Below are 9,302 nucleotides of genomic sequence, written 5' to 3' on the forward strand. Positions count from 1 at the left end.
GCCAGAATATCCACATCCTGGAGTTGTTGCATCTGTGCATGGCTTGGACTGAATTGGTTAGCAGGAACTGCTACTACTTCTTGCCAGTTCAGAGCAGGAATTGCAGCAGGTGCACCTTGTTGAGCAGTGTCGGATCCAAAAATCTCTGCCATGGCTGTGAGTGGTTGCGTTTGCCTTTGAAGACATCCTCGGATAAATATCTGAGATGGTGTATGGTGGCCAACAGTGCGCAAGCCACGGTTGTTCCATTGTTGCCTGAAAAGATCCAGGTCCCGGTTAATCCGTGGCAGGTAAACATAGTGCAATGCCCACAAGTGCAGCTCATATGTACAGTTAATGATTCCTTCACTTTCAAGGAAGGAGAAAAGCTGGTGGTACACATTTGTCATTCCCCGCCAAAGATCTCCCCAAAGCCTCTCTATCCGCTGGTTATGGACACTTCTGCCCCGCATGGCACTTCCCCTTTCTGATCCACGGTAAATGTTCATGAAGAAGCAAACGCTGTTGTTTTCTCCCCCATAGTCACACCTTATCCTAGAAGGCACCCCATAATTAGCAGTGGCTAGAACCAACTGATCAAACACACTGCTACTTCTGTTATTGTCTGAAGCTTGCAAAAACACAATCAGTCTGCTGAAGCCACATATTCCACCATGGATCACTATTCTCCTCCTAAAAATGAAACAAAAAGGAGGTTATTTGTGTTATGCATTAGATTACATAATAAATTCAGGGTTCTACGCTTGCTCCTGTACAAAATGTATGGTGGTATTTAAAGTACGATTTGTTATGTACTGTAAGGTCGAGGAATCAGTAATACAAAACAGACACAGCAATCATGTTCTCATAATTACAAGCTACATAACTGAGGAAATTAGACACCTACATTTATAACATCTGTTTACAGCTCAATAGCAAAATAGGAAAAACACTACACAAAATGTTTTTTTAATTAACTTATCCTAACAACATACATCAGTGCAGGATACGTGCTTGTTTATTCTGATCTCTAAGTTAATCAGATCCACTAGTGGCTCACAACGGTATGACCACTTTTTTCTTTTTACATATGCATGCAAAATTTTGACAAACAAAAGTGAGAAAAAAGTTTGTACTGTAGAGGACTGATAATTATTTAGTAAGACGTGTAGACCTCATCAAATAGGACAAGTTGAACCGCCTAGACAGAGAGAAGTCAATTTCAGTTTAAGTGTCTTTCAATTGACTGAATGTGATTTTACAAAAACAAAACTTCTGATACAGATAACAGCAATAATAATAATAATAATAATAATAATAATAATAACAGTTTCAGTAATAAACTATACCTTGCAAAAAGAAACCACACTAAACTACTTGCTTTTGATGCTCAAAATGACCCAACTGTGTCAGATATGTAAATGTATTATCCTTATGCATAATTTGACTTTTGCTCATTCCTGTTTATTTTGACCTGCTGATACCCAAAGCTGGAGGACCACCATTACCACCACCAAGAAGATTCAGACATTTACCAACACACGTCTGCGGCGCATTTTACAGATCCGCTGGCCCGATACCATCAGCAACCAAGAAGTATGGCAACGAACAAATCAACAACCGACAGATGAAGAGATCATCCAAAGGCGCTGGAGATGGATAGGACATATTCTCCGCAAGCCGGCTTCAAACATCACCAGGCAATCTCTTTCCTGGAATCCTCAGGGGAAGAGAAAAAGGGGTCGACCCCGAAACAGCTGGCGTCGAGACCTGGATGCTGACGTCAAGAGAACAGGCCACTCTTGGTGACAACTAGAGAAAATCGCACAGGACCGGAGTGCCTGGAGAACCCTTGTCGGCGGCCTGTGACCCAGGAGGGGTAGTAGGCGTAAGTAAGTAAGTAAGATACCCAAAGCTAGCTTAAATGAGCGGTGTCTATCAATTCCACTGAATGTATAGCTATAAAAAAATCATGTCAGGGCTCGACAGTGTACCGTAAAATTAATTTAGTGGCTCCATTAACTTTGCTACATTGGCGTTGTAATAGGTTATTTTGTTACTAAAGCCTGTATGTGGATCAACAGTGCACTCCTTGGGAAAACGTTACCTTCAAGCACTGAAAGTAAATAAACTGACAAAGAACACAGTATTTTGAATAAAATAATTTAAAACATAAGCAATGTGAGAAAAATTAATTGTGTATGTGCCTTGCAACTGTCATTCATGCCTCAATCGCCGTTTCACTGTGCTGACTGATACATCCAGGATTTCAGCCATTTGTGTAGTTACAAAACCACATGATAGCAGGAATCTCAAGTTTTCTTCAGTGATAAGGTAGCTGGATCTTCCAAAATCACCTGTCCGGACCAATGGGGCTTGATACCCAGAGGTACCTAATGTTGCAAAAAGAGATTTATTGACATACAGTATATGAACTAATATGTATGCATGTCAGTCAATATCCTGAAGATCATATTGAGACAGCCTGCTTCAGGAGTCTGGCTCCAGGACTATCACCAACTGGATGTCAGGTGTTCCAGTCAATGTCCACACACACACACACACACACACACACACACACACACACACACACACACACACACACACACACACACACACACACACACACACACACACACACACACACACACACACACACACACACACACACACACACACACACACAGGTCCTGAGTCAAGGCTGGATCCAGTCTTTGGGATGCAGAGAGCTACAAGTAGGCCTACTTGATACAAGAATATTAACCACATTTGCAGCACCTTAAAAAATAACAACATTTATATTAAATCTCGACTTTAGTAAAGAAAAACATAATGACAAAGCTTGTATAAAAACAACTAGTGTCTTCACTGAATAAATGTAGTGTTTTTTCATTGAGAAGAGGAAAAATTCAGATATTCAGATATTCACACACTTTGTTATCAATAACAGGTTGATTCTTCATCCTAAGATTTGGCATTCACAATTAAAGTAATCTGCTTTATTTTAGGGATTTAGTGAAGGCGGGTCATTTTCTACCCGGTTGAGCCAGCCAGCTTGAGGGGCATTTAAAAAAAAAAGGTTTTATAGGAAAGCTTAGACATATATATATATATATATATATATATATATATATATATATATATATATATATATATATATATATATATACATATATATATTTGTCATCAAAATGCAAATAAGGTTCATTCATACTTACAGAAACGTTAGTCTCTCTGCCTGTTTATTAATCTTTAACTAGGCTATTTGTAGAAGCCTATTTTAATGTGATGTAATAGTGATATATTTTTTAATTATTATTGAAACAGGTTGTAAAAGGTTTACAATGCCTAAGTAATAACTTAGAATATCAGAAAAAAACAACTGATGGTTTCATTTCACAGAAAAATAAAAATGAGTAGGCTAGCCTGTAAAATACATTAGTGGCCATTCGGCCAATCAAACGCAGGCGTGTACGTCAATTAATGTCATGGAAACAGAACGACGATCCGAGGAGCCTATAGGGCTGCAGACCATTCTAATTTCTCACTTTGCATTTTGACTTGTGCTTCATGCAAATCGAACCTGTGGAAAACAAACTCTTTGAGTTTTAAACTGCTGGAGATAACATACTGCAAACTGATCATTTGGAAAAATAAAAGAGCAACAAAGAACAACACAACTTCTGAATCACTAACTATTGTGGTGAAAGGAAGAGCTTGGAAATGGCCTTTCGTCTGCCTGGTGGCATACCCGAGGAGCACCTCCCGGATTTTCCGAGGGGACGCATCCATGGGTTGCACATGCAAGGTAAGACAATTTTTAGATTTATTTTTATTATAAGTCTGGCCTACTTCTCTCTGATTCATTGATGTATTCAATAAAAATAGCCAATCTTTATCAGTAGCTATAAAGTTGTGGAAATTGGTGTCACGTTTAGAATGTAAAGGTGGAAAGCCATTAACGTTAAGGCCTGTTGGAAAAACAGATGTTAAAACAGACTTTTACTTCACAATTTATCCTGTAAAATAATGACTTGCTAGACAGCATGTGTTTAATATCGCGGGACATGTGTGGAATGTATCAACAATTAGTGTATGGATGTGAAAACACTGTTATTTCAGTTTGAGGGCAAAACATCTTACAAAATATAGCTACATTGAATTTGCTGAAAAAAGATGGCGACCGGGCCAAAATTCATAAAATGCCAAAAAAAGTATTTGAGTTGAGCACCATGGAGACGATGGAGCTATTAGGATCGAACGTCGGGAGGCGAGGACGCGCAGGTGGAATCAAACCAGGACACGTTCATGTGTGTGGTTGGAACGCGGAGGTTCTTTGTTTAGTTGGTTAAATCTTAAAAAGTTTTAAAGTTTATCAAATGATATTAACTTCTTTTATTATAATATCTATCCACGTTTTTTTCGACCTCTGGGTCTGGCAGTTGAACTGCGCTCTCCGTGCGTAAAAGCCCTAACGCGAGATTCTTTACTCGCCCAACAAATACAAAGCGATGTTCTTGAAGCCTACACCTTTTGATTATAACAATTATTATTATTACCATTTTTATTATTGTTGTTGCTGTTATGTGCTCTCTATTCAGCAACTCCGATAAATACACCAGAAAACTTTAACAATTGTTTGGGATTTTAATTTGATAAAATATGACTCTTCAGCCACATATCTGAATACAATGTAATATCAAGTCAACAGTCATTTTTTCAAGTTTGACGGATCAACAGTTTGGTAAGTTTTTCAGTGTGAGCAAGAATAGTAAATAATGCTTATTTTTATATGAATGCAGCATGAATTAATTATCATGTCATCACCTGTTAAAAATAACTGAGGAAAAACTGCACAATATTTGGCATTACTGTTAAAAAGGGTATAGCCTTTTGTCTGTTGGTGACTTTATGACACATGTATGTACAGTATGTATGTATGTATGCATGTATGTATGTATGTATGTATGCATGCATGTATGTATGTATGTATGTATGTATGTATGTATGTATGTATGTATGTATGTATGTATGTATGTATGTATGTATGTATGTATGTATGTATGTATGGAGCTAGATTTGTTTCTTTGTTACAAGCGAGAAAATAAATGAAGAGAGAAGGTTTTGAGAGAAAAAATGATCAAACTGAGAGCAAAAAAGCATTTTATGAGAGAAAAAAAAAATATTTGAGAGAAAAGTTTTCATACCAATAGCAAAAGCTTAAATATAAGTTTGAAATTTTTAAAATGTATTTCTGAGAAAAAACAAAATACATTTTTAAACTCTCAAATGTATATATTTTTTGCTATCAGTGTGAAAAAAAAAATTCAAGACAGTGATCACCCGATTGGCCAATAGGAACGTGGCCCTGCCCATGACAATATTTTCACATTGAAAAAAAATCCTGAGAAAAGAAAAAAAAATGTCACACTGATAGGAAAAATAATATATTTGAGAGTTTAAAAAAAGTATTTTAAGAGAAATTTCTTTTTCAAATTTATATTTAAACTTTTTTTTAGTCTCAAATATTTGCCATTGATATGAAAACCTTTTCTCTCAAATATTGTATTCTCTCTCATAAAATCCTTTTTTGCTATCAGTGTGACAACCTTTTCTCTCAAACATTTTTTTTACATTTTTACTTTTTTGCATGTAATAAAGAAACAAATCTAGCTCCATATGTATGCTGTTCTTATTTTAACTTTAATTGTTGCTAATTTAATCCAAATAATTAATGTTATGAGAACTCCTTATTATATGAAGTCACATTAAACATTTTAGTTAAACAAGAGGTTTTACGTTTGATCTTTGTTTCCCTCAGGCCGTGTAGACAACTTCCCACATCCTGCAGAACCTGGCCTCCCTGAAGAGGAAGGTGAGTATAACATTGGTCACCGTTTTCCCCCTCTCAGAGAAGATGAACATCAATTTGAGGAGTGGGAGGATGAAGACTCAGAGGATGAAGACGACTGGTCTAACCAGTCTGTAGATCTTGGGTATGGCTCCATGTCTGAAGAGGACGAGAATGCAGAGGAAGAGGAGCAAGTGGATGTTGAAAATTGTAGTGATAGTTATGGTGATGGTTATAGTGATGGTGACGTTGATAGAGATGGTGACGTTGATAGTGATGGTGGTAGTGGTAGTGGTGGTTATAGTGATGGTCATAGTGATGGTTTTAGAGATGGTTATGTTGATGGTTATTGTGATGATTTTAGTGCTGGTAATGCTTATAGTGCTGGTTATAGTGCTGGTTATATTGCTGGTTATAGTGATGGTTATAGTGATGGTTATAGTGATGGTTGTCGTGATGGTTCTAGTTTTCATGATGATGTCAACATCCTACCTTACTCCCCTCTCATCGAGCACTTCCCACCTCCAAGTTTTTGGCAGCAATTTAAACCACTGCGTCCTTCCTTTCCCACTGGTGAGCCATTCTGGCACCTCCCATTTGGTGGTCCGCTGCACGGGCTTCCTGCGCTGCAAGTGAGAGAACCTGAATATGGTTGTCCCTCAGCCTCTCAAAGGTCACACCTTTGCCTCAGGGAGTCTGCACACTCCTCTTCAGGCCTCGGCCGCTCCACAGACAGAAGAAGGGAAGACAGCTCCAGGGAGTCTGCGCACTCCTCTTCAGGCCTCGGCCCCTCCACAGACAGTGGAAGGGAAGACAGCTCCAGGGAGTCTGCATGCTCCTCTTCAGGCCTCGGCCCCTCCACATATAGAAGAAGGGAAGACAGCTCCAGGGAGTCTGCATGCTCCTCTTCAGGCCTCGGCCCCTCCACAGACAGTGGAAGGGAAGACAGCTCCAGGGAGTCTGCATGCTCCTCTTCAGGCCTCGGCCCCTCCACAGACAGAAGAAGGGAAGACAGCTCCAGGGAATCTGCGCGCTCCTCTTCAGGCCTCGGCCCCCCCACAAAGAGAAGCAGGGAAGAGAGTGACACCTTGCAGGTAAGTATGAAGAGGCTGAAGGGGAATTGTGAGGACAGCCTCAATGAGTTGCCAACCTCCTCTTCAGGCAACGGCCCCTCCACATATAGAAGAAGGGAAGACAGCTCCAGGGAATCTGCGTGCTCCTCTTCAGGCCTCGGCCCCTCCACAGACAGTGGAAGGGAAGACAGCTCCAGGGAATCTGCACGCTCCTCTTCAGGCCTCGGCCCCTCCACAGACAGAAGAAGGGAAGACAGCTCCAGGGAGTCTGCACACTCCTCTTCAGGCCTCGGCCCCTCCACATTCAGGAGATACTGGATGGTTCCTCTTGATAACATGCAAGGAACTGAAGATAGCGACTCTGATTAGGACAGAGTTTGGGACTGTTTGCTGCAGGATTGGAAAACCTTTGCGTCTAACGGGGTAGATAACTCCTTTGGTAGAGTATTGCACCAGGGCCTATTTGTACCTATCTGGAAGCAGGATTGTCTCTTTGTAATCTTGAAGGCTGGCAAAGATTTACGTATTCTTCCCATGTGTTTTGGCGGGGTTGGCTATGACTCAGGTAGCATCTAGCATCAGGGTTATTTTCTCTTTTGATTAATAGTTAGCTTTAATGGTAATGTACAGTATGTGATACCTATATTAATTGCATTTATGTAGCACTTTCATTCACACACTAGATCAAGATTAACTTTATTGTCCCGCCATGTTGGAAATTTGTCTTGGGCACTTAACCCATGAGGCAGTCATGTTAAAAATAAAAACAGACATGTATAACAAACAATAGATAATTGACAATACCATACAACAAACCATAATATGGCCCTGATGGTGTATAAACACAACATGGTGTCAAGCAGTGCTTTAGTTAAACATTACTCCAACAATAAAATAATAACAAAACAAATAAGTATCAGTGTAGAGATCACAAGCACAACAATAACAAATCCGCAAATCCCCATCGCCAGAAAGCTACCACGCAAGGCACTCGCCTGACCATGGGGAGCAATGTGGGGTTCAGTGTTTTGCCCAAGGTATCACTTTTTAAACTAAGCTACAGATGCCTATACCAGAGGTAAGTTAACAATTATTGACAGTAATCTCACTTATTGAATAGTTAAGGCATAATAAATCTTACTCATTGTTTTACTGTCATAATTTTTCTAGGTGTTTACTCTGGACCAGATGAGAAGGATGGACGACCACAGGACTGGGATGACTACAAGTCCAGCAAAAGAGCAGTGGTTGCCTTTCTTTCACATGGCCAAGTAAGTAATCCCCTCACTAAAGCCGCCTACACATGATCTGTAGCAAAACCGTGAGGTAGGGCGCAGAGAGGCAAAGCGCAGCGCAGGAACGTTCTGGAATTGGTTGTGCTTTGAAAGGTCAAAGTTTAAATAATTTGAATTTTGAGTGTACAACGGCAATTCCGAGCAGTGTGTGACCCCAAGGATAGCATTGTGCCGTGGCGTACTACAGAAGTACCAGCAGGGACATAAAGCAGTGATAAGTTAACTCTACACATGTGGATTATATTTATTACAGAAACCTTCTTGAATATTATTCCATTGTTTATCATTCTGTCATTGGAGGCCAAACTCAACAAAACAGCTACCAACAGTGCAATACTGTATAGCTGTGTTCAACATTACTCACTGTTTTGTCTGTTTTAGCAGGGCAGGATTCCTCTGGGATTTTGGCACTCGTCAGGCAGCTGAGAATGGACGTCAACCAACCTATAATCTCAGGCAGACCCAGCACCACAGCAGACCACTGGACCACGGACGTCAACCAACCTATCATCTCAGGCAGACCAACCACCACAGCAGACCACTGGACCACGGACGTCAACCAACCTATCATCTCAGGCAGACCCGCACCACAGCAGACCAATGGACCACGGACGTCAACCAACCTATCATCTCAGGCAGACCCACCATCACAGCAGACCACTGGACCACGGACGTCAACCAACCTATCATCTCAGGCAGACCCAGCACCACAGCAGACCACTGGACCACGGACGTCAACCACCTATCATCTCAGGCAGACCCACCATCACAGCAGACCACTGGACCACGGACGTCAACCAACCTATCATCTCAGGCAGACCCAGCACCACAGCAGACCACTGGACCACGGACGTCAACCAACCTATCATCTCAGGCAGACCAGCACCACAGCAGACCACTGGACCACGGACGTCAACCCACCTATCATCTCAGGCAGACCCAGCACCACAGCAGACCACTGGACCACGGACGTCAACCAACCTATCATCTCAGGCAGACCCAGCACCACAGCAGACCACTGGACCACGGACGTCAACCAACCTATCATCTCAGGCAGACCCAGCACCACAGCAGACCACTGGACCACGGATGTCAACCAACCTA

The 9,302-nt window shown here is 41.1% G+C and overlaps 1 protein-coding gene across 4 annotated transcripts; it reads left to right on the forward strand.

Moving 5' to 3' along the window:
* The first annotated feature begins 3,322 nt into the window (after positions 1–3,322).
* LOC116698919 (uncharacterized) lies at positions 3,323–8,833 on the forward strand. Of its 4 annotated transcripts, none has more exons than XM_032531158.1 (4): positions 3,323–3,787; positions 5,801–5,854; positions 8,074–8,174; positions 8,580–8,833. In XM_032531158.1, the coding sequence occupies exons 1-4, from the start codon at positions 3,703–3,705 to the stop codon at positions 8,622–8,624; spliced, it is 285 nt and encodes a 94-aa protein (XP_032387049.1). In that variant the 5' UTR covers positions 3,323–3,702; the 3' UTR covers positions 8,625–8,833. The 4 variants fall into 4 exon arrangements, with proteins under 4 accessions (XP_032387049.1, XP_032387050.1, XP_032387048.1 ...); XM_032531159.1 differs by having other exon boundaries at positions 8,583–8,807; XM_032531157.1 differs by having other exon boundaries at positions 3,337–3,787; positions 5,801–8,174; positions 8,580–8,813.
* The last annotated feature ends 469 nt before the right edge of the window (positions 8,834–9,302 follow it).

This window comes from Etheostoma spectabile, chromosome 12 (assembly GCF_008692095.1).
Source record: "Etheostoma spectabile isolate EspeVRDwgs_2016 chromosome 12, UIUC_Espe_1.0, whole genome shotgun sequence".
Lineage (NCBI taxonomy): Eukaryota > Metazoa > Chordata > Actinopteri > Perciformes > Percidae > Etheostoma > Etheostoma spectabile.